We start from the raw sequence: 27,086 nt of genomic DNA, 5'->3' as shown, positions 1-27,086 counted from the left end.
ATCTACCAATAACTCCACAACAGAGCAAGAAAATAGCCATTTCTTCCTTAATTCAGCATTCATCAGAATAATTACTGCCCTCTATAAAACTGAAGTGGAAGTAGCCTACAAATACCCTTCAGTTTTAGCCATGACGGTATTTAAGATGGAAAAAACAAAACCACGAACCCCACACAGACATGCTTATAAACCAAATATGAAATCACTTTTTGTAAAACTTTAATTTCTAAGACATTTTAGAAGTCACACTGAAAGTATCTCATAGAAGCAAAGACTAAAAATTTGTAAACAAAACAATTTGTAAACAAAAATAACTAGTATGTCCAAATGTTATTTTAAAAAATTAACCTTATACCACCAGTTCTTTCAAGTTTAAAAAGTCAGTGATGTATCTATGTTCACATTTTTTAAACAAACTTGTAAGAATTCTACCTTTATGCATTAAATAACATGCTACCAACAGAACAAGCACGTAAGGGCCTATCAATGATGAAAACCTGTGTCTCTGGCAGATGAGGTCATCACTGAGGCTGCAGAGGGCCACAGGCATCCAGCAGAGTGTGGGGAGGCCATGCTGCCGCCCAGAGCAGGCACACGTGTGCCTTTAATGCGCCTGAGAGCAAAACGCAAGCGGCTCCATCCGTCTCCACTCAGCAGCACCTGAGTGTAGCAATTTAAGGAGCTAACATTAGTATATGATGAGTGTGTACAATTTTCACGTGAAGTGTCTTAGAGGTCTATTTTTACAGAGAATGTACACAAAGCTACGTAAATAGTAAATCTAAGAAGTATCTTGGAAAATCAGTAAAAATTAATAAAAATGTTATAATCAGAAAACTTGTAAAATAATTTATTTAAGTATTGCAGAACCAATCAATAATAATCTGCAAAGTTTCCTCAAGAAACTCTGGGACCATAGTGCCTAATGCCCTTTAAGAGACTAAAGGAAAGAGAATAAAAGGACTGCTTGATCTAATGCAGTCACTGGTGCATCCCCGTCCAGTTGGAAACAAAATTGTAGCTCCAGAGTTAATCTGATTCTGAGCATTTGGAGCTCTGGCCTTCCAGGGTCTATCTACTTCCTTTCACTGGTGCACAGGAACTGTAGAATGAAGACCCCAGGGCGACTGTCCTTACCAGGACGCAGAATGTTTGCCCTCCGTATCCTGCCGTCCATTTCTGGAGTTTGTCATATAGAGCAGCCTCCAATCTACGTCCAATGGAAGCACCTGCATTTGGAGTGAATCTCTCAAGAGGCAGATGCCTGTGCACGTGACTAGGAAGCGCCTCGAGGAGCTGTGATTATGGAGCAGTCCACGTCTGTAACAGTCTGTATGTGTTCTAAAAGGCAACTGAGTCCCCAGGTTCGAAAACGCCCTCCCACCCCTGATGCGCATCCTTCGCTTCCACAGCAGTGAGGATGCGTCCAGTAAGTGTCAAACTTGATAATTCATTGTACTAGGCTTACAAACCCCAAACTGGCTTAGGTCCTCGGATGGAAAGAAACTTCCAAATGGACAAATAGTTGCGATAGACATTGAAAAGTTTAATATTTCACTTAAAAATTTTCAGACATGTTACAAGTATCTAGGAACTCTTTGGACGTGCCCTGACAGTGGGTGGTTAAAAGTGGTATTACTCTACTCCTGAGTTTCTTTCTGTTCTTCCCTTGACTTGGTCTGCTCAAAGTATGGATTCCAAGTTTCACTAAAAATTAGACCCTGCAATTAATACTCCAATAGGCATAATTATCAATGAAACTGAGAAAGAGCTGAATTTTATTAACTTTCTAGGTATGTCGATCTTATGCTGAGAAATTCACCAGTACTATACTGGTGGTATTTACTGAACGTTGTTTAGAATCACAAAATGAATGTTCTTTTATTTTAAAACCAAGCCGCATTTTAGATAGATGTGAAGCTCGGAAGGAAATGCAGAGGGATAAATGAGGGGGAGTGTATGTACTCAAGGAGGTTTATAAATATACAGGTTAAAGTTTCTTATTTTGGTTTAAGTGGAAATTTCTGATGTCAAATAGACACAACTTGTTTTTCAAAAATTTCTCCCAGAAAACCTTTAATTTAACGATTTGAAAAAAAGTTTTCCTTTTGCCTGAACGCAGACCATCTATTTCATACACATAGTGCATGTGAACGTATTTCTATAGACTGCATAACTGCGAATTGTGTGCAAATGGGCCCATTTTCTATTCTGCATGCACAGTTTTCGGTATTCTGTCCTAGTGGATGGTTAACACAGAGTGTAAGTTCATAGTTTTTATTCAGTAGACACAAGCCAAGAAACCATCCCAATAATTATTTACAACTTAATAACTGATGGATCATGTTATACCGCAAAACTATTCTTCCACCATGAGTGCTGATGCTGTGAACTTGGGGTGTTAACTGGAAGAACGCGGAGGCTTCAAGAGGCATGTGCAGAAGTAACCAAGCCTGAGGACCGTGAGGAGGGAAGGCGCTTCTCCACTCGGCATTTGTGGTTTCCATACGATGACAGAAGCACGGGAATCAAGTGATCTTTGAAAAAATGCTTTAAAAAACTGAGTATACATACAGCCTATAAGGCAAAAATCCAAGTTACAAGTGTGTGAAACACCGGCAACTATGTTATCAGAGGTAATACTGAATTATATACATAAACTGTCATTCAACTACGATCACGTGATACTCCCACCATGGCTTATTACACTGTACAACAGGAGATACTCCTGCGGCTCTCTAAGGCTCCAGGTTTAAAAGAATTTAGTATTTTTTCCCTTGGCTCAAAGTCTAATCAGTATCATTCTGTAACAGAAATCAGAAACTACGCCTTTTGCTTTTAAGGAAATAAAAAACATCATTGCCACCATTACCATTCCAACACACACACTGCAAATTAACGGTATCCACAAGCAGTTCCCATCGCATCTGAAAAATGCATTTTCTGAAGAAACTTCACTTGGTATCAAGGATGCCTTTCAGGTAGGCGTCTACATTCTGAATAAAGTATATAATGGGATTTAAGGAAATCTTTAGAAAGTCCCAGAGTTTGCCTTTTCTAACATTGTCATATCAGGTGAAAACAATGTTTTCATAGGGATGACTGTATTTACCACTATGAGCAAATGTCTATAGAAGAATGTGCTGTTCTGTATGTCTCTAAGGAATCTGCGTTTTACTGGAAACTACAGGGTCTATCACAAAGTGAAATTTAAAAAAGATCAGCCATGGCCAAGTTCCTCGTAGATTATGAAAAAAAAATGGCACTGATAGGTCTAGGTTCTGAAGAGGAGCCAAGGTCGAAGTGGAAATGCTTCTACACGGGACAGGAATGTCATGAGTCTGGAGTTCTCGAGTCTCTCGGTGGCAGAGGACGCCAGCTGTGCGTCTCACAGTGCTTTCTGATGCCCATTTACAGAAGGCTTGGCTGTTTCTGAATCCCTTGAAGTATTTGATAAGTGAAGTTTATGAAGCCCTGCAAAAAATTAAGAAAATGGTGAGAAATGATAGATTGCTGAGTGGCCGGGGAAGCGTGAGGGTAGGGAGAAGAGGAGCCTGGCAAAGCTAAGTTGGATCTGGGAAGCTGTGAGGCGCTGACCGGACCCCTTGAGGAATGAAAGATTTCTTCTTCCTCCTGGCAACCTCCATTTGAGGATGGCCTAAGCCGAAGACAGCTGCAGGGCGGGAAGTCCTGCCCCTTCCAGGATAGCACATGAGGGTCTAAAAGCCTGCCCCCTTCTTCTCAGTTCAGTAGAGCTCTGAAAGGTCATTGTAGCCACAGCATCCCCGAGGGCCAGCAGAGGCTTCTAGTGTGACTGCATCAGAGCATAGCTCTCTCTCTGCACAGCCCCTTCCTCTTTCCTTTCCCCAAGCCGGCTAATAAACGTCTTCCTGGCAAGCGTATTCCCAGCTAAAGTGTGCTTCTCTGGGAACCTAACCCAAGACAGATATGTTCCCACTTTCAGTTTTAAATATATACACACAGGCTGGGTGGGGTGGCTCACACCTGTAATCCCAGCATTTTAGGAGGCCAAGGTGGAAGGATCATTTGAGCTGAGGGGTTTGAGACAGGCCTGGGCAACATAGTGAAACCCCATCTTCATGAAAAACAGAAAAATTAGCTGGTCACAGTGGCTCATGCCTATCATCCCAGCACTTTGGGAGGCCAAGGTGGGAGAATCGCTTGAGCCCAGCAGGTTGTGACTACAGTGAGACGTGATCACACCACTGCACTCCAGCCTGGGGGACAGAATGAGACCCCGTGTCAAAAAAATTTTAAATAAAGTAAAATAACACACACACATATGCAGGAAAATGTAGGGAAAGCCACACCAAAATATTCATATGTAATTAAAAAGAAAAGAATGGAAAACGTTACCAAAAAAGAAAGAAATGACAAAAGAATAAATGGAATATAAATAATATCTCACTACCCAAAGGTATTTCACAGAATAAAACATTATCACTATATTTTAGTTACATTGATTTCTCGCTCTATCATATAACAATCATTTCCATAATACACCTGATATCAGACCGACGCTGCACCCTCACAGGGAGAAAAGGCAGAAACAATGTAAGAGCTGGATGGTACTGGAGCTTCAAGCACTTTAACAAAAATGAAATACAATGACAGGAACATGGTCTGGTGTTGCTGAACAACAGGAATACGTTCTGAGAAATGGGTCATCAGGCAATTTTGTCATTGTGTACCATCATAGAGAGCATCTACACATACCTGATGGCACAGCCCACGACATGCCTGGCTGTGTGGCATGGCCTATTGCTCCTAAGTTACAAACCAGACAGCATGTTACCGTGCTGCATACCGTAGGCAACTGTGGCACAATGGTAAATATTTGTGTATCTGAAAATATCTAAACCTAGAAAAGGTTACATTGTGCCATGACATTACAACAGCTAGCAGGTCACTAGGGGACAATTTTTGTTCAGCTCCATTATAATCTTCTGGGGCCACTGTCATATAGGCAAGTGGTCTGTTACTGACCAAATGATCATGACGTGGCCTGCACTTCTACGGGACAGATTCTGAGAAAATACTTTTCATGAAGCGCAGACCTTTTTGGCATCTCAACAACTTACTTGGAAAAGATTTCTCTCCCTAAAATTTCACATGGTAATTGACCTGTTAAGACAGTTTTACATCACTCATAAACCAACAGAGCACTCCAAATTTTAAACTTTCACTTGCACGTCTTAATGAAAGAAAAGGTAAAATTGAGCCTCTCTATGTTTGAATGGGAAGAAAAAAAAGAAATCAATCCAACACAAAAAATGGTTGTGGTCCCAGGAATGACAATAGGAACACACAGCTGTTGAAGTTGAGGAAGTGTGCTAAAATCAAGCTTGTTAGAAAAGGGACCGAGTGAAGACAGAGGATCAATGAGGTATTCACTGACTAGCTGAAATGAAGTCACCCTTTTAGGACAGACTGAGTTCACATCTAAAACTTGAGTGCTGCATATATTATGCATTCTGAAAAATTCCGACGTCTTTCTTCTACAGACAACTCCAGAAACAATGCCATCCATCACCACCATCACCACAGGTAAATGGCTAGTGATTCCTGTGTGCTAGTTACTCTCTGAGATGGATACTATTGTTATTAAGGGGCACAGCAGCAGAGGGGAAAACTACCAAAAACAGATAAGAAAGAAGAGACAGGGGACAGTTACTTTACAGTCAGTGACATCCTGCTTAAGACCTCAGGTCATTCAGACGTTACATACACTTAAGACTCTTTTTCTACGTGTAAATTGTCCCTTAGAGCACCCCAAAGAATACTGAAAAACATTTGGGAAGAAAAGTAAATCTATTAGGTAGTTTTAGACAACTCTTGCTAATTCTACTGTCTCCTATGGTCAATGAACTGACATACATATAAGGCCTTTTATATCAGGTTATGTTTTATTACTTTAATAAAGGCTTTCTTAGCAAAATGATGTCCAGAATACCTAATTCAAAAGCTAAACCTAAGGCAGTTCATTTGCAACCATCTCATTTAGTGAATGGAAAATGGAAATTTATCTAAGACCACGGCTGACTAATCTCGCTGATATTATAACAGGCTTAAAAATTAAGTTTTAATGCTAGGCATCTGACAGAAAGGACTGTTTGATTTCCACTTCAAGTTGGACCAGTTTTATTAACCCTAAGCATTAAACTGTATAAATTATCTGGTGCGTCAGCTGAAACAAGCGGTGGCTTTTTCCTGTCAGGCCAGTGTTTCATGAGCCACCCTGTCCCAGGTATATGCAAAGTAAAACGCACATGGAGAGCTCATCTGAAAGCCATTCTGCCTCCCGAAGGTCACCCGCTCAAACATCAAGGCTGGAAAGGCCTGGTGCTGTGAAAAGCTTTATTGCTGCTCATATATTTTCAGTTATTTGAAAATTGGACCTTAATGAATCCATCAATATGTGGCCTTTCGTGATAGCTAAAAGCCCCAATATGGAGTCATAAGCATTCAAATGATGTCAACTCAGGGAAATGCGCTAATGTCAGGATTTTTAAAAACTTTTCTACAAAAGTCACTGCCTTTCCCTTCTTCTGTCATAAAATTACACACCCCCAAACCAAGATAATTTACACTGTCCTGATATTCTTAAAGTATAAAACTTGAAATATGTTTAGCACTAATGTGGAAATAAGCATAAAAAACACATTCATGGGTTACATTTGTACCCTTTAATAAACCTACTAGAGTTTTTAACACCATTACAATATGAGTGGCTCGTGGCACACCCAATAGTAAATCCCTTCTCTTCTCTTCTATCAATGCCAAGAATGCTAACATCTTCATCTTGAATTATTATTTGGCTTACTGAACAGAATTATGGGTCAGCCAAATACCTGTAAAATCCAAAGCCTCAAAAAAAGCTTTAACTAAAATGTATTGTTAGCAAAAAATAAGCCTTTAACATCACATCAACCTCACCACCACCATGACCACCACCCTCATAAAAAAGGGGCTAAGATTTACTGAGTTCTTACAATGTGCCAGGCACTACGGTAAGGACATTACAAGAATTATTTCAGTTGATCTTCACAAAAATGCTAAAAGGAGGATGATGTTATCACTATATTACAGATAAGGAAGCTAAGGCTTACTGAAGTAATTTTGCACAAAATCATAGCAAGTAATGGATCAATAATCTGACCTCTAAGGTTTTACAAATTTGGGAAACTAAATAGCTGAAGATGTAATATTAACTCAAATGTCAAAATTATTATTTAGTAGAAAGAGGAAAAAATATCCATGAACCTCAGGCTTACCTAGGGCCTTGAAAAGTTCTTCTCGAACTGCAGAGGTGAATTTTCGGACCAGACACAATGTTGTCACAATAGCAAAAAGCAAATTGTAGGATAATACAATATAGAAATTTCCCAGCCAATTAAACCTTCCAAAGTCTCCAAGTAGATCAAATCTAGTGATTCCTGTTAAAAATAAATAAAATAGCCCTTAATGAAATCAGGTAAGACATATTTAGTAAGTAAAGCACAAGTTCGATCAAATTCTATGTACATTCTCACTTCCGTTATGTGAGATGATCTAATGAATAAATCCTAGTTTAGAATATGTAACTATTATCTATTGGGACAACCTCAAGCCAGCCCTAACCTACTTCACATACACGCCACAATCACTTCCAAGTGATGAGTAATGAGGTCAGAATGATGAATGCCCTTTGCATATTCGATGGAACTCATGCTTCCGTTAAAAATCAAGCTCTTGTGCTGCTCCCATGGGAAGGATGGCTGACTGCATAAGCTACTGAGACAGGATGGCAGTAACTGATCACAGGAAGCAAGGGTCATAATGAAAAAGATGCCTGAGAACATCCTACCCTCCTCTGCTGCCGCCCTCCAGAGGAAATGCCCGTCCCCTCTCTTCATTCGGGTCTCTGTGCAAATGTCATCTCCTTGGAGAGGAAACTCTGACTCCCCTACCTAAAACAGCTGAACCTTCTATGGCCTTCTATACTAATTATTACTCTTCATAGCACACATAATCTGAATTTTTTTTTCTGTTTTCCCCACTAGAATGTAGGTTCTGTAAGAATAGGACGTTTGTTTCACCCCTATAATCCCAGTGCCTAGAATAATGTCTTATATGCACTTAGTATTAGCATTACATATTAATACCTAATATCAGTATCATATAAATGAATAAAGAATTTCCTTCCATAAAAAACTGTTAATCTGAGTTTAATACTTATAGGCTTCTAGAGTAAAAGGGCAAAGCAGGAAACACAGTAGAATGACATAATATATGCACTGAAGTCACTTAAATTCACCTATACACATTTTTTTAGAAGTCTTTTTACTTAAATATAGGTTAGTCATTCTGTTAAATGAGTACATGGCCAGGTCCAGTTAAAAAATATTAATAAAATATTTATATAAATATAAGATACTTATAATATAAAAATATTTATTGGAAAAAAATACATGAATGGTGAGATTTTTCTGACCACGGATAGATAAATAAATCACATCATTCAGGTGTCAGTCACGTGAGAGATAAAGGGAATGTCAAGATTCTTCAAGAAAGAAAGGAGAGAGCTACTTGGCCATATAAAATTTAAACTACAAAGAATTAGAAGAAATAATAACAATCGTCTATAGGATTATAGACGCAAAATTATGTACGTCATATTTTAAGGTGATTTAAGGATTTTATGGGTGATTTCAAGAATAACTTTGACTATACTCAATTTACATTATCAGTTGACCTTTCAACTGAACTCTCATCCTCACTCCAATGTGATGCCATCATCTACTACAGGTAGCCTCTACAAAAGCAGCTTAGAGAGATAATAAAGAAACCAAATATAAACATTGTCATAAAAACAGGAGATCTCAAAAGTAGCTCTTCTGTAGTCACTTCTACCCAGGACAAATGATGAAACTGAAAGACAGTAATATACCAAAATATTTTTAAAGGTAGATGATTAATGAAAACATACAATAAAATAGCTTTTTTAAACAGGTAAAAACCCAGACACCAGAAGAGTACACAGCATCAATCATGCATGGTTATGATGATGGTGGCAGCAGTTTCTCAGCTATTCACATTAATAAAACTTTGTTAAAAGGAATACATATCTAATCATAATTATAATAAAGTACCATCTCATTTAGCCTAGGAAGTGATCTTTAAACGAGCTGTAGTCCTACCAAAACAAGCTTCAGTGGCTTGAGCCCAGAGATGCCAGATAAGTAATTGTATCATTAGAGCCAAAGACTCCTTTGAGAATCTGGTGAGAGCTATGAATCTTCACACAAAAAAACCCCACAGACACAGACACCCAACATTTTACACAGCATGAAGCTCACTGATGGAGGAAATGGGAAATCCCAGAATCAAACTCTTGCCCAGATGTTCTATATGAGTCTTACCTGCTCTTGACATTTTTTTGATCATGTACTACCATTAGTAAAAACAAAATTTGAGCATCTATACCCAATATATGTGTATTGAATTATTATAAGCTACAAATACACTACCCAATGACATCTTATATACAGACAAAACAAATACTTTAGAAATCATAACAATAAATATAAATATAAGTTCTAATATTTGCTTCACACAGTCCAATAACTTACTTTGTGAATGCACGGAAATGCACAAACTCCACTTTGGAAACCACTGGTTTATGGTCTGTGGTAGGTAACTGAACCACCCCGGACATGGCCTGCATCCTGGGTGTGACAACACTACCATATCATGAGAGTGAAGTCAGGAAGCTGAATGCATCATCACAGTAAGGATGGAAGGTGTGTTATGAAAAAACAGGAAAGTGCTTTCACTAGAACTTCTTAGTGGACTCAACTTGGTATCTTGAGACTCAGGGTCAAGACCTAATATGGAACATCTAGGCAAAGAACAGTCTCTATCATCAGATGTTTTTGTTTCCAGGCTATTTCAGGTTGATTTCATAAACAGAAATCCAGGAGCCTGCTGCTATAGTGCGCTGAAGAGCTAGACAGATATTACTCCATAAAAACTAGTTCCAAGACATCATTGTGTTGAATTTAGTATTTTTAAAAATCTGATAGATTGACTTAACAGATTACTTTGACCAACACACACAGTTCTTCAATTCTGAATATTTTCTATAAAGACTGGACCACGCCGGGCGCGGTGGCTCACGCCTGTAATACCAGCACTTTGGGAGGTCGAGGCGGGTGGATCACGAGGTCAAGAGATCGAGACCATCCTGGTCAACATGGTGAAACCCTGTCTCTACTAAAAATACAAAAAATCAGCTGGGCATGGTGGTGCATGCCTGTAGTCCCAGCTACTCAGGAGGCTGAGGCAGGAGAATTGTTTGAACCCAGGAGGCGGAGGTTGCGGTGAGCTGAGATCGCGCCATTGCACTCCAGCCTGGGTAACAAGAGCGAAACTCGTCTCAAAAAAAAAGACTGGACCACAAGAAACCTTAAAAAAAAACTACCCTAAAATTCTGCCTGAGAGCTTTCTGGCATAGCAGTAATTAGATTATAAAATGTACTTTTAAAATTAAAAGCACCAACAATTAAGAAAAAGTGACAATACTCAGACAAAGCTTTACTAGCAATCATCTGACAAATGTAAAATACTTTAAAACTTAAATTTCTGTAAAAAGGTAAGAGCATTTTAAAAGCAAATTTTGAAATATTTTAAAATACTACTAACTATAAGAAAGATCTAATGATCAAATGTTGTGGTTTAACTGCTTTAGTCAAATATTTAAATGCTTATGCCCATTTGGAAGTTCATTTTGTTAAAAGGTAAGTAAAATATACTCCAAGCAAGAAGCTTAGTAAGTTAAGCCATGGCTAAGCATAAGGTCATATTATCTAGATGATCTGGCAATAAAAAAAATTCTTCATGACAAGCTGCACATCAGCTCCCCCGACTAGAATTCAACTGAAAATATTTTATGCATAATTCCTTGAATAATGATCTTTTTCTATTCATACCTAATAAAGAACTAACATACAGAATAAAATCTCATTTAAGAAAGGGCTGGTTTCTCTACCTACAATATTAGTCAATGGAATTTATGTTCTTGGGCCCACCTGAGTAAACTTCTACTTTTAGCAAGCCTATTTATCTTCCTAAAGCAGCAAAATATAGTTAAGAGAGAGTTTACAAAGCTTGACACATAAAGGGATCATTAATGTGACTTTATCAATAAATTATATATGTTGGCATATTACACAAAAAGCTGACATGAATATCCATGGCTTTAATGTAAGATTACCAGAAAGAACACATACATCTTGTTCTTTAAAAAAAAAAAAAACCATAGATTAAACATTCTTTGCTGAAATATCAGAATTACCATACTTTTTTCCTTCCGAACTCAAAGGTTAGATTAAATTCTTATACTATGTTTTCAAATCTCTTCCTCTAAACCAGACTTTTGAAATAATATTAACTAAGACAGTGGTGGGGGGCAAAAAGTGGCACAGAGTATGAAATAATAAAATCTACAATCATTTTAAAACAGGATAATTTAAATAGGCTCATTGCCAATTGTTTTACTCATTCAAAAACGAAGTCATTGTAAAACAAAAGAGGCTCCACTTCTGGGATAGAATGAAAGATGATGCTGTCGGAGCAAAGACTTCACCTTTTCTTTTTTTTCAAGACGGAGTTTTGTGCTTGTCACCCGGGCTGGAGTGCAACGGCGTGATCTCAGTTCACTGCAACCAAGGCCTCCTGGGTTCAAGTGATTCTCCTGCCTCAGCCCCCCAAGTAGTTGAGATTACAGCCGCCCACCATCACACCCAGATAATTTTTGTATTTTTAGTAGAAACGGGGTTTCACCATGTTGGCCAAGCTGGTCTTAAATTCCTGACTTTGGGTAATCCTCCCACCTCGGCCTCCCAAAGTGCTGGGATTACAGACGTGAGCCACTACGCCCAGCTAACTTTACCTTTTGACTAGTCTTACTGTGCAAGTACATTTTCGTGAAATTATATCAACTAGAGATACTGACTTCAGGTGCCAGCCTATACGGAGTAAAAGAGACCAGGTTTTCACTCCCAACTGAATAAACTAAAATACTGAACAAAGTACACAAAACAACAGTTTTCAAGACCCTAGACATCAGGAAACGAAGGACAGTGACCACTGAGAGATGAGAAACAAACAAGGTGGGCCCTATGATTGCCACAGTTTACTGCCTGAAGAGAGACTGCAGGGCAGAGAGAAGAGCAGAGGTGGGCTCCAGCCATCTCACTAAGTTGCTGAGATGCAGCTTGGAGCGAAAGGATGACACAGTGGCCAGAGGGCTGCACAAAGGAAAAACCCGGCAGAGAACTGATGAGCACATGCCTGTGGGGCGCAACTAATCAAGAAACGAAGCAGGTGACAGAATGAATAGCAAAGACATTAAAACAGATGTTTTAACTATATTCCTTAATTCAAAAGCTAGAGGAAAGATAAAACTTGCTAAATAGAGATATGAAAGATAGAAAACAGACTGAAATTGACTATCTACAAAGGAAAATTAAAATGTGGATATGAAAAATATACTAGATGGGATTAATGGCAGATTAGACACTGCGGAAGAAGCAATTAAATTTAAAGACACGGCAATAAGAAAACAAAATAAAATAAAGAGCAAAATAAGAAAAGGATGAACAAAGCATCAATGAATCATGACTTAATTTGAAATGTCTTAGGTACTTGTGATTAGAGTCCCTGAAGAAGAAAGAGAAGATAAGAAAAAAAACTATTTGAAAATATAATGGCTGAAAATCTTCAAATATGATGAAAATTAATAAAAGTATAATAAACTCAAAGAACAAGAAATCTACCAAAGCACATAACAATCAAACTGCTTAAAAGAAAAAATTTAAAAGCTGCCAAAAGAAAAGATCACATAAAATATAAGAACAAAAATAATGATCACAGAAGATTTCTTGTCAAAAATTATGCAAATCAGATCATGGAGCAACATTTTTAAAGTACTGAAGACAGGCCAGGGATGGTGGCTCACGCATGTAATCCCAGCAGTTAGGAAGGCAAAGGCAGGTGGATCACTGGAGGCCAGGAGTTCAAGACCAGCCTGGCAAACATGGTGAAACCCTGTTTCTACTAAAAATACAAAAAAAAAAAAAAAAGCCAGGTGTCAGGGCTCATGTCTATAATCCCAGCTACCTGGGTGGTTGAGGCAGGAGACTCACTTGAACCTGGGAGAGGCAGAGGCTGAAGTGAGGCAAGATCATGCCACTGCACTCCAGCCTGGGCCACAAAGCAAGACTCTGTCTCTAAATAAATAAAGTATTGGAGGCAAAAAATAAAGTAGTCAATCTAAACTTCCATATCCAACAAAAATATTTTTCAAAAACAAGGAAAAATGGACATTTCACACATAGAAAAGATGAAAAATCTCATTACCAATAGGGCATATATTATAAGAAATATTACAGGAAGTCGTTCAGGCAGGAAAAAAATGTTATCAGAAGGAAATCTGGATCTAACAAAGAAATAAAGCGCAACAGAAATGATCACTATGTGGGTAACTATAAGAGACTTTTCTTTCATATTTAAAATTTCTTCAACAGATCACCATATAAAGCAAAAACAGCTAATATATTTTGGGGTTTATAACACATGCAGAAATAAAACTGATGACAACATTAGCACAGGAATGTCATCAGCAAAATGGCAGAATAGGAAAGCCCAGCCCTTACTCACCTATAAAAACAACAATTAGATACATATCCATGAATGAAAACAGTCTGGGAGAGTTCAAGAACCCAGGTAAGAAGACGCAACAACAGAGTGGAGCAAAAAATTCAAAAATCACAACACAGAACATACAGGAGGAACCTTTCCACACTGCCTGCCTCATCCCATGGCCCAGACCCACATGGCTTGGCAGTGAGAGGAAGCTCCTCAGTCCAAGAATTCCCCTCATGAAGGAAATGGAGAGTAACCAGCTTCTTCAGCCTTTTGGGGCACTGACTGAAGGACCCATTTCAGTTTAACTGTCCTCCTTATTTCTGAAAAGACTGACATAGCCAAGACATGTGGAACTAACTAGAAACAAGAGCAGAGGCCATCAACATTAGCAAAGTGGTGGTGCCATCAGTCACCAGCAGCCTGCAGGAGGAATCAGGTGGGTTTTGCCACTAAGGAAACCAACAGCCATCACAGCCAATGCAAATGCCCTGCAGCTTTTGCCCTCAAGGGTCTCACAATTTTTGCCAATGTGTACCCACCTGCCTAAGCCACTGTTGCCCCTGCACTGCTAGACCTACTCCAGTCGTCATTACTAAAGACAGTCCGCTCCCAAGACCTTGCATGGCCAGTACACATGCCCACAGGATCCCACCACTGGCCTTGACTCCCACTGCTGCACACCTGTGCTGCTGGAAGGAACTAGTCCCCAAAGCCGGTCTCTGATGTTTCATGCTTACTTACATCGCTGACCCTAGCCTCAGCCTATCCAGTCATGTTTACCACTGAACCAAGGGCAGCCTGAGGTTCCCAAAAGCCCTTGCAGCCATAAAGGACCTGGTGCTATAGATTTCACGAGTGAGGACCACAGTGCCTGAGCCACCACACCCTTGGTCCCCACACCCAGATCCAGAACTCCTCCCGATACCCTCACACTTGGCACTCCGTATGCCACTATGGCTGGTGCAACAGTGTGCTCCAATGGGCTACCCAAGTCAGTAATCCCACACCTCCACTCCTGCGGGTGGAGATCTTTCCTTACCGAAGACAGTCCCCAAGATCAGAAGAGGTGACGTTTGGATGTCAACAAAAGGATGCAAGAAACATGAAAAACCAGGGAAACATGACACCACAAAAGGAACACAATATATCTTCAGTAAAAACCCTACAGAAATAGAGATCCACAAATTGTCTGGCAAAGAATTCAAAGTAATTATTCTGAACAAGTTCAGTAAGATACAAAGTAACACATATAGACAATTTTTTTAAATGGGAAAAAAATAAAAAACAAAATGAGTAGCTCAATAAAGAAATAAAAATATAAAGAATCCAAAGAAATTCTGGAGCTAAACGATACAATGACTGAACTAAAAATTCAACAGAACACTTCAACAGCAGATATGATCAAGCAAAAGAAAGATTCCACAAACCTGAAGACAGGTCATTTGAAATAATCCAGTTGGAGAAGAAAGTAAAAATTAAAGAGTGAAGAAAGCTTGCAAATCTTATAGAATACTGTACTAGTCCTTTCTTGCACTGCTATACAGAAATACTTGAAACTGTAATTTATAAAGAAAAGAGGTCTAATTGGCTCATGGTTCCACAGGCTGTGCCAGGTAGCATGGATGGGGAGGCCTCAGAAAACTTTCAATCATGGCAGAGAAGCAGGCATGTATGGCTGGAGGAGGAGGAAGAGAGCAAAGTGGGAGGTGCTACACACTTTAAACTACCAGATCTCTTAAGCACTCACTCTTATGAGAAAAGCAAGGGGGAAATCTGCCCCCATGATCCAATCACCTCCCACCAGGCCCCCTCCTCTGACAATGGAGATTACAATTCAACATGAGATTTTGGTGAGGACATAAATCCAGACTATTATCAAATACCATCCAGCAAACCAATATATGTATTGGAGGTGTCTCAGAGGAGAAGAGAAAGAGAAAAATTTTTTTTAAGTTTATTTAAAGAAATAAATCAGAAGTGTCTAATCTTTTGGCTTCCCTGGGCCACACTGGAAGAATAACTTGTCTTGGGCCACATATAAAATACACTAACACTAATGATAGCTGATGGACTTTAAAAAAAAAATAACACAAAAAAAATAGTAATGTTTTAAGGAAGATCATGAATTTATGTTGGGCCACATGTGGTTTGCCAGCTGTGGGATGGACAAGCTTGAAATAAATAAAAACTTCCCATATCTGGGGAGGGATATAGACATACAGACTCAAAAAGCCTGAACATTCTCAAACAGGCTGAATATCAATGAGGTCCAATGAGACACATTACAACTAAACTGTAAAAAGTCAAAGAGAAGATTTAGAAAACATCAAGAAAAGAGTCATTCATCTCATAAAAGGAGACACACAAGAATATCAGTGGATTTTTCTGCAAAAACTTTATAGGCCAGGAAAGAGTGGGATAATATATTCAGAATACTGAAAGAAAAACTGACAAGCAAGAATACAATACTCTGCAAAGCTCTTTTTAAAAAATGAAAGGGAGATAAAGTCTTTCCCAGACTAAAACTGAGTGATTTTCACCATGTGACCCATCTGATAAAAAATGCTGTCAGGCATAGAAGGATCACTTGAGCTCAGGAGTTTGAGACCAACCTGGGCTACATGGCAAAACCCTATCTTTATAAAAAATACACAAATTAGCCAGGTAGGGTAATGTACACCTGGAATCCTAGTTACTTGTTGGGGGCACTGAGATGGGAGGACCACCTAAACCCAGAAGCTCAAGGCTGCAGTGAGCCATGATCATTCCACGGCACTCTAGCCTGGGCAGCAGAGTAAGATCTTGAAAAAAAAAAAAAAAAAAGAAAGAAAGGAAAAAAGAAAAAAAGAAATGCTTATGGGAGTACTTTAATTGGAATTGGAAAAAGACAAGAAATGTGAAGGCATATAAAAACATAAATCTCACCAATAAAAATAAATATATATTCAAATACAGAATATATAACATTGTAATAGTGATGCACAAATCACCTATAACTCTAACATATAATGAAAGTTAAAATACAAAGTACTAAGAATAACCATAATGACAAAAATTTCCTAACAGAATCACAGCAAAAAAGAAACTGACTTTAAGAATACAAAGTTGTGGGGACAAAGTAAAAGTGTAAAGTGTCAGTATGCAATTAAACATAAGTTGTTATCAAATTAAAACAGTTATAACTGCAAGACTTACAAATGTCCCATGATAACTACAAAGAAAAAGCCTTTGGTAGAGACAAAAAAGATAAAGAGGAAGGAATCAACCATTACCAAAAAAAAAAAAAAAAAAATCATAAAATAAGACAGCAAGAGAGGAAGAAAAACAAAAGCAAACCATGCAAAAGACAGAAAACAACAAAATGGCAACAGTATGTCCTTACCTATTAATAATGACTTTAAGTGTAAATTGATTAAACTTCCATTCAAAATGCATAGAGGAGCTGAATGAATTGCGAGGGAAAGGAGCCAGTGATATGTTGTCTACAAGAGACTCATTTTACCTATAAAGACAGACATAGATTGAAAGCAGAGATGGAGCTGCACTCCAGCCTGGGTGACAGGGTGAGACCCATTTAGAGAGAAAGAAAAAGAAAAAAAAGTGAAAGAATGGAAAGAGATATTCCAAGTAAATGGTGACCAACAGAGATCAGGGGTAGCAATACTTAGAGAAAATGGACTAAGAGTCAGAACATGTCACAAGAGAAAAAGAAGGTCATTATATAATGCTAATAGGATAAAATCAACAGAAAGATAAAACAATTATAAATAGATGTATACACCCAACATCAAGGTATCTAAATGTAAAACAAATATTGACAACTCATAAGAGAGAAATTAACAGCAATACAATAATAGTAAGAGATCTGAAAACCTCATTTTTAAAAATGGTAGAACATCCAGGCAGAAAATCAATAAGAAAACAGCTGACTCAATAACATAAAATAAATGGACCTAATAGACATATATAAAACATTCCACATAATAGCAACAATAACCATTCTTCAGGACAGATGACGTTAGGTCATGAAACAATTCTTTTTTTTTTTTTTTTTTACGGAGTATCGCTCTTGTTACCCAGGCTGGAGTGCAATGGCGCGATCTCAGCTCACTGCAACCTCCACCTCCTGGGTTCAGGCAATTCTCCTGCCTCAGCCTCTCGAGTAGCTGGGATTACAGGCACGTGCCACTATGCCCAGCTAATTTTTTGTATTTTTAGTAGAGACGGGGTTTCACCATGTTGACCAGGATGGTCTTGATCTCTTGACCTCGTGATCCACCCTCCTCAGCCTCCCAAAGTGCTGGGATTACAGGCATGAGCCACCATGCCCGGCCTGAAACAATTCTTAATACATTTAAGAACATTGAAATTATATCAAGTATTTTCTCAGACTACAATGGAATGACACTAGAAGTCAATGACAGAAAGAAAATAGGAAAAGTCACAAAAACGTGGAAACTAAACAATATACTTTTGAACACCCATTGGATAAAAGATGAAATAAAAAACATTTTCAAAAATACCCTGAATCAGAATAAGAAGAAAAAAAGCAAAAAAGAAAACAAACAAAAAAAATGCCCTGAACCAAAGAAAGAAGAAAACACAAATTACTAAAACATATGGATGTAGCAAAAATAGTACTAAGAGGGAAATGTATAGTAACAAATGCCTACACTGAAAAAGGAGAAAGATCTCAAACAATCTAATTTTATAATCCAAGGAATTAGAAAAGAACAAACTAAACCCAAAGTTATCAGAAGAAAGAAAATAATAAAGACTGAAGCAGAAATAAATGAATTAGAAAATATAAAAACCTTAGAAAAATCAACAAAAGAGCTGGATGTTTTTAAAGATAAAAGTGACAAACCGTTAGCTAGACTAAGTCAAAGAAAAGTCAGAAATAACTAAAATAAGAAATAAAAAGAGATATTCCAACAAATGACACAAATAAAAAAGATTGTAAGGAATTATTATGAACCATTAAATGCCAACAAATTGGATAACCCAAAAGAAACAGATATATTCCTAGAAACATACAATCTGCCCAGACTAAATCTAGAAGAAATAGAAAACCTGAATAAACTAATAAATAAGAGATTGAATCATTAAACAAAACTTTCCAACAAAGAAAAGCCCAGGACCAGATGATTTCAAAAGATAAATTCGACCAGATGATTCAAAGAAAAATTAATATGAACCCTTCATAAACTGTTCCAAAAATAGAAGAGGAAGATAAACTTCCAAATTCATTTTACAAGGCCAGCATTGCCCTAATTCCAAAGCCAATAAAAAGGCAACACAAGAAAAGAAAACTACAGGGCAGTATTCCCAACGAACACAGATGCAAAACTCCTCAAAACAATGCTAGCAAACCTAACTCAACAGCACGTCCATACGCTTATATACCCTAGCCAAATGGGGCCAATTTATTGCTGGGATGAAAGTATGGTTCAACATATGAAGGTCAATCAATGTGATATACCACACTAACAGAATGAAAGACAAAACCATGTGAGTATCTCAGTAGATACAGAAAAGTGCAACTGACAAAATTCAATATACTTTCATGATAAAAACTCAAAAAAATAGGTGAAGAAGGAATTTATCTCACCATAACAGAGGCATTTTTTTTTTTAAGAGATGGAATCCTACTCTGTCACCCAGGCTGGAATGAAGAGCCTCAATCTCCTGGGAAGTGATCCCTCTAACCTTAGCCTCCCAAGTAGTTGGACCTATAGACGCATGTCACCATGCCAGGCGAATTTTTGTATTTTCTGCAAAGACAGGGTCTCATTTTTCTTGCCCAGGCTGGTCTTGAACTTCTGGACTCAAGCTATCCACCCACCTCGACCTCTCAAAGTGCTGGAATTACAGGCAAGAGCCACTGTGGCTGGCCGAGGTAATATATACTTTTAAAAACCCACAGCTAACATTATAATCAATGGGAAGAAACTGAAAGCTTCTAAGATCTGGAAGAAGGCAAGGATGTCCACTCTTGCCACCACTATTCAACATAGTACTGGAAGTCCTAGCCAGAGTAATCAGGTTAGAAAAACTTTAAAAATCCATCCAAACAGGCAGGGAAAAAGTAAAATTATCTACATATGCAGGTGAAATGATCATATAGGTAGAAAATCCTAAGGACTCCATTGAAAAAACTATAGAATAAATGAATTCAGTAAATTTACAGATTACAAAATCAACATTAAAAAAAATCAGTGGAATTTCTATACACCTAAGAATGGACTATCCAAAAAGGAAATCAACAAAATAATTCTACTTGCAATAGCATCAGAAAGAACGTTATAATAATAAACTCAACAACTTAGATGAAATAAATTCCTTAAAAGATACTAACGAAGTTCACTAAAGAAGACCTAAACAAAACAAACGAACAAAACTACAAACAAAGCCGGGCGCGGTGGCTCACGCCTGTAATCCCAGCACTTTGGGAGGCTGAGGCGGGTGGATCACAAGGTCAAGAGATCGAGACCATCCTGGTCAACATGGTGAAACCCCGTCTCCACTAAAAATACAAAAAATTAGCTGGGCATGGTGGCACGTGCCTGTAATCCCAGCTACTCAGGAGGCTGAGGCAGGAGAATTGCCTGAACCCAGGAGGCGGAGGTTGCGGTGAGCCGAGATCGCGCCATTGCACTCCAGCCTGGGTAACAAGAGCGAAACTCCGCCTCAAAAAAAAAAAAAAAAAAAAAAAAAAACTACAAACAAGAAAAATTAAAAGACTTTTAAAAGACTCAATATTGTAAAGAGGCCAATCCTCTCCAACTTATTTTATAGATTCAACACAATCCCAGTCAAAATCTCAGCAAGACTTTTTATAGAAAATGACAAGCTAATTTTGAAAGTCATGTGAGAATACAAAGGACTTAGAATTACCTAAAACAACTGAAAAAGAACAAAATGTGTGGAGGCCAGATGTCTCAGCCCTTTGGGAGGCTGAGTCAAGAAAATCACTTGAGGCAGGAGTTTGAGATCAGCCTGGGCAACATAGCAAGAATCAAAGTCTACAAAAAAGCCGGGCGCGGTGGCTCACGCCTGTAATCTCTGCACTTTGGGAGGCCGAGATGGGTGGATCACGAGGTCAAGAGATCGAGACCATCCTGGTCAACATGGTGAAACCCCGTCTCTACTACAAATACAAAAACTAGCTGGGCATGGTGGTGCACGCCTGTAGTCCCAGCTACTCGGGAGGCTGAGGCAGGAGAATTGCTTGAACCCAGGAGACGGACGTTGCGGTGAGCCGAGATCGCGCCATTGCACTCCAGCCTGGGTAACAAGAGCGAAACTCCGTCTCAAAAAAAAAAAAAAAGTCTACAAAAAGTTAAAAAATTAGATGGCCATGGTGGTGAATGCCTGTAGTCCTAACTACTAGGAGGCTTAGGCAGGAGGATCGCTTGACACCAAGAGGTCGTGGCCACAATGACCTATAATCATACTACTACACTTCAGCATGGGTGACAGAACAAGACTTTGTCTTCAAAACAAACAAACCGTATTAGTCTGTTCTCACACTGCCATAAAGAAATACCTTAGACTGGGTAATATATAAAGAAAAGAGGTTTAATTGGCTCATTGTTCCATGGGCTGTAGAGGAAGCATGATGCTGGCATCTGCTCAGTTTCTGGGGACGTCTAAGAAAACTTTCAATAATGGGGAAAGCGAAGGAGAAACAGGCACATCTTACATGGCTGGAGCAGGATCAAGGGGTTGTGGGAGGTGCCAAATACTTTTAAACAACCAGATCTCACAAGAACTCACTATTGCCATGACAGCAGCACCAAGGAGGATGGTGTAAAACCATGAGAAACAGCTCCCAAAATCCAGTCACCTCCCACCCGACCCCACACTCCAACACTGGGTATCACAACTGAACATGAGATCTGGTGAGGACACAGATCCAAACCATATCACACACATACACACACACATACACACCCACGACAATTTTTCAAAAAGCTAAAGAGCTTCTATTACCTGATGTTAAGTCTTACGATCAATCTACTGTAGGCCAGACAGTGTAGTACTGATGTAAAAAAAAAAAAAGACACTGATGGGGGAAAAAAAAGAGAGAGAGTGCCCAGAGACAGAATCATATCCACATATATGTGGACAACTGATTTTCAATGAAAATCCAAAGGTAATGCAGTGGAAAATGAATAAAGTTTTCAAGCAATAATGCTGGAATAATTGGCTACCAATATGGAAAAAAAAAACCCTCCAATCTATGTCATACTATATTCAAAAATTAACTCAAAATAAGTTATGGACCAAAGCGTAGCAACTAAATGTATGAAACTTCTAGAAGAAAACATACAGGACAGTCTTTGTGATCTCAGGTCAGAGAAAGATTTAGCAGATTATGACATCAAAAGCGCAATCCATAAAAGAAAATTTAATAAATTTGACTTCTTCAAAATTAAGAATGTCTGCTCATTCAAAGATATTGTTAGGAGAATGAGAAGACAGGTCACTGAATGAAAGAAATATTTACAAGTCACAGGTCTTGATAAAGAACTTTTACCAAGAATATATGAACAGCATTCAAAGAACAAGAAAATAAATCCAATCTTTAAAAATATCAAAAGATGTTAATAGACACTTTGCCAAATAAAATATACAACAGTGTATCAGTCTGTTTTCACACTGCTGTCAAAGACCGAAACTGCAAAGAAAAACAGGTTTAATGGAATCACAGTTCCACATGGCTGGGAAGGCCTCACAATCATGGTGGAAGGCAAAAGGCACTTCTCACACAGCAGCATCAAGACAGAATGAGAGTTTGTACTGGGAAGCTTCTCTTTTTAAAATCATCAGACCTCATGAGACTTATTCACTATCACAAGAGCATGGGCGAGACCCGCCCCCATGATTCAATTACCTCCCACTGGGTCCCTCCCACAACACATGAGAATTCAAGATGAAATTCAGGTGGGGACACAGCCAAACCATATCATTCTACTACTGGCCCCTCCCAAATCTCATGTCCTCACATTTCAAAACCAATCATGCCTTCCCAATAGTGCCCTAAAGTCTTAACTCATTTCATCATTAACTCAAAAGTCCACCATCCAAAGTCTCATCTGAGACAAGGCAAGTCCCTTCTGCCTATGAGCCTGTAAAATCAAAAGCAAGTTAGTTACTTCCTAGATACAATGGGGGTACAGGCATTGGGTAAATACAGCCATTCCAAATGGGAGAAACTGGCCAAGACAAAGACACTACAGGCCCCACACAAGTCCAAAATCCAGCAGGGCAGTCAAATCTTAAAGCTCCAAAATGATCTCCTTTGACTCCATATCTCGCACATCCAGGTCATGGTGATGCAAGAGGTGGGTTCCCATGGTCTTGGGCAGCTCTGCCTCTGTGGATTTGCAGGGTACAGCCTCCCTCCCAGCTGCTTTCACAGGCTGGTGTTGAGTGTCTGTGGCTTTTCCAGGTTCACAGTGCAAGCTGTCAGCAGATGTACCATTCTGGGATCTGGAGGACGGTGGCTCTCTTCTCACAGCTCCACTAGGCAGTGCCCCAGTAGGGACTCTGTGTGGGCTCCAACCCCACATTTCCCTTTCGCACTGCCCTAGCAGAGGTTCTCCTTGAAAGCCCCATCCTTGTAGCAAACTTCTGCCTGGGCACCCAAGTTTTCCATACATCTTCTTAAATCTAGGCAGAGGTTCCCAAACCTCAGCTCTTGACTTTTGTGGACCACAGCTCAACACTACATGGAAGCTGCCAAAGCTTGGGGCTTTCACCCTCTGAAGCAACAGCCCAAGCTGTACCTTGGCCCCTTTAGTCATGGTTGGAGCAACTGGGACACAGAGCACCAAGTTGCTAGACTGCACACACAAGAGGAACCCTGGGTCCAGCCCACAAAACCACTTTTTCCTCCTAAACCTCCCGGCCTGTGATGGGAGGGGCTGTTGCAAAGGTTTCTGACATGCCCTTGAGACATTTTCCCCGTTTTCTTGATGAATAAAATTCAGCCCCTCATTACTTATGCAAATTTCTGCAGTTGGCTTGAATTTCTCCTTAGAAAATGGAATCTTCTTTTTGATTGCACTGTCAGGCTGTAAATTTTTCAAACTTTTATGCTGTTTCCCTTTTAAAACTGAATGCCTTTAATAGCACTCAAGTCACCTCTTGAATGCTTTGCATGTGATAACATTCAGCACCCCTTCATAAAGAGAGCCCTCAACTCATTAGGCATGCAAAGAACATACTTCAAAATAATAAAGATCATATACAACAGTCCCACAGCCAACATCAGAAGAAGTAGAAAAGACAAGGATGTTGATTTTCACCACTCCTATCCAACATAGTACTGAAAGTCCTAGTCAGAGCAATCAGGCAAGAGAAAGAAATAAAAGGCACCCAAATTGGTAAAGAGGAGGTTAAGTTATCCCTGTTTATTCATGGTATGATCTTATATCTAGAAAAACCTAATGACTCTCCTCCACAAAAAACTCTTAGATTTGATAAATAAATTCAGTAAAGTTTCAAGATACAAAATCAATGTACAAAAATCAGCTGCATTTCTATACAAAAAAAACAAACAAAAAAAACTATCCTGCTGAGTAGAAAATCAAGAAGGCGATCCCATTTACAAGAGCCAGAAAAAAAAAAAAGGAGGAAAATGGTGGATAGAAGGCAGGGCTAATGTGCAGCTCCCACTTGGAAAGACAGAACAGCATGTGGAGACTCATACCGTGAACTTTTGCTCCAAGAACCACTGGAGGAATGTAACAGGAAAATGGAAAGAATTAATGGATCCTTTAAAAGCAGCAGCATACCACTGCAAATACCATGAGACGAGCGAAAACCTGAGTTCCCAATGTGTGAGGTGGGGAAAACCTGCCTCTGAACACATATCCTCACGGAGGTAGCTGAAAATCCAGATCATGGGAAAAGGATTTAACCTTACTTACAGTTGAAATAGATTTAGGGAGCCACACAAAAAATAAAAGTGCATCAGTGGCAGGAAGAACCTTGTAGGCACTCCCAGTCTCCAGCGCAAGCCCAGGGAAGCCCTCCCTGACTATATCTCACAGGGGCCCCTGGGAAAGGCAGACAGTGGAATTAAGAAGGGGTCACAGGCTAAAAGAAGCTTCCAACTGAAATCTGTAATAATTCTGATGGGGCACAAATTTTATTGAGCAGAATCTGGTCGGGGGCAGAGTGCAAATGGGAACTGCTGCAGATATGAGTGCAGAAGCCACCACCAACAGTGTGGGCAGATGGGGAAGGGTAAAGCCTGAAAGCCACGATTGCTTTCTCAGCCGGGAAGTTTATGTCGTAGGGCAAGATCTGAGGTAGGCACTGCAGGAGTGAGACCAGCCTTGCCAACTGCATGGGAGTTGGATAAGGTCTTTCACTACTGGCTCTCCCCAACTTCCCTGGAAAACTATATAACACAGCACAGGTGGCCAGGTTCCCTTCTAGAACATAACCCCATTGGCCTGAGAACCACCCCACAACAACCACAGAGGCTGCAGTAAGCCCTGACCAGGGAGAATCTGAACTCAGACCCACCTAACCCTGCCCCCAACTGATGGTGTATCTACCTACTCTGGTAGCCAAACACAAAAGATATAAACTCTTGAGATCTTTATGGCCCCACTCACAGCCTGAGAAACCAGAATACTTACCCTGGTCAACCTGGGGCAAGCTTAGATACCTCTACTACTGTGGCAGCTGGCACTCTCTTGAAACTGAGGCTACCCAACTGGCCAACCAACTCAGGCCATTACAGCAACTCATGACAGAATAACCCTGCTCCCAGGAAGGAGAAAACAAAAGCTAATTCCACTGCCTGCAACAACCTGGCTAACCAGAGGTTCTGAGTCTGTCCATATGACACCTTTACTGCTGGCATAACCAGCATTCGAGAAACGAAACATACTAAGCATATCCACAACCAAGAACTCTCACAGAGTTTACAACATTTCCCTTTCAACTCCACCACAGCAAATGTTGGTATCCACAGCTGGGAGACCTGAAGACAGACCACATCACAAAACTCTTTGCAGGCATTCCCCAGCACTAGCCCAGAGCCTGGTAGCCCTGCTGGGTAGCTAGGCCCAGAAGAACAATAACAATCACTGCAGGCTGGCTCTCAGAAAGCCCCAGCACTGGGAAGGGGAGAACACCATATCAAGGGATCACCCCATGGAACAAAAGAATTTGAACAGCAGGCCCTAAGTTCCAGACCTTTCCAATGAACTAGTCTACCCAAATGAAAAGGAACCAGAAAAGTAATTCTGGTAATATGACAAAACAGGGTTCTATAACATAGACATCATAAAGAAAAAACAATCACAACTTCTAGAAATGAAAAACACACTTAGAGAAATACCAAATGCACTGGAAAGTTTCAACAGTAGACTGGAACAAGTAAAAAAAAGAACTTCAGAGTTCAAAAACAAGGCTTTCAAATTAACCCAATCAGGCAAAGACAAAGAAAAAAGAATTTAAAAACTAAAAAAAGCCTCCAAGAAATTTGGGATTATGCTAAATGCTCAATAAGAAATCAGTGTTCCTGAAGAAGAAGAGAAATCTAAAAGTTTGGAAAACTTATTTGAGGGAATAACTGAGGAAAACTTCCTGACTTTGCTAGAAATATAAACGTCCAAATACAAGAAGCTCAAAGAACACCTGGGAAATTCATTACAAAATGAGTCATCAGGTTACCTAAAGTCAAAACGAAGGCATCTTAAGAGGTGTGAGACAAAAGCATCAGGTTATCTATAAAGGAAAATCTACCAGATTAACAGCATATTTTTCAGCAGAAACTTTGTAAACCAGAAGGAGGGACTGGGGTCCTATCTGTAGCCCCCTGAAACAAAATAATTGTCAGCCAAGAATTTTGTATCCAGCAAAACTAAGCTTCATAAATGAAAGAGAAAAACGAAGAAATACCTAGGAGACTATTTAGTAAACAAGGAGCTGAAAGATATCTTCAACAACAATTAAAAAAAAACTACAAAAACACTAATGAAAGAAAAAGTGGATAACACAAACAAATGGAAAAACATACCATGCTCATGCAGCAGAAGTATTAATATTGTAAAAATGACCATACAACTGCAAACAATCTGTAGATTCAATGCAATCCCTACCAAAATACCAATGTCATTTTTCACATAATTAGAAAAAACTACCCTAAAATATATATGGAACCAGAAAAGAGCATGAATAGCCAAAGTAATCCTAAGGAAAAAAGACAAAGCTGGAGGCATCACCTTACCTAACTTCAAATTATACTACAAGGATACAGTAACCAAAAGAGTATGGTACTGGTATAAAAACAGACACATAGATCAATGGAACAGATGGAAAACCCCAAAATAAAGCCACATATTTAC

General features: G+C 39.2%; 1 protein-coding gene across 6 annotated transcripts in view; it reads right to left on the bottom strand.

Moving 5' to 3' along the window:
• Nucleotides 1-202: 202 nt before the first annotated feature.
• Nucleotides 203-27,086, bottom strand: part of LMBR1 (limb development membrane protein 1) — a 249,167-nt gene continuing 222,283 nt past the window's right edge. For all 6 annotated transcript variants that reach the window (XM_064367704.1, XM_064367741.1, XM_064367593.1 and 3 more), the window contains 2 exons: nucleotides 7,296-7,457; nucleotides 203-3,474 (listed from right to left, as the gene is read on the bottom strand). In XM_064367704.1, the coding sequence (XP_064223774.1) occupies nucleotides 3,389-3,474; nucleotides 7,296-7,457 (248 nt within the window). In that variant the 3' untranslated portion in view covers nucleotides 203-3,388. The remainder of the gene's footprint in view (nucleotides 3,475-7,295; nucleotides 7,458-27,086) is intronic.

This window comes from Aotus nancymaae, unplaced genomic scaffold (assembly GCF_030222135.1).
Source record: "Aotus nancymaae isolate 86718 unplaced genomic scaffold, 86718_ANA_hifiasm-v0.15.2.pri h1tg000002l, whole genome shotgun sequence".
In the NCBI taxonomy this organism is placed as follows: domain Eukaryota; kingdom Metazoa; phylum Chordata; class Mammalia; order Primates; family Aotidae; genus Aotus; species Aotus nancymaae.
The sequence above is the reverse complement of the archived record's forward strand: the minus strand, read 5'-3'. Positions and strand labels throughout refer to the sequence as shown.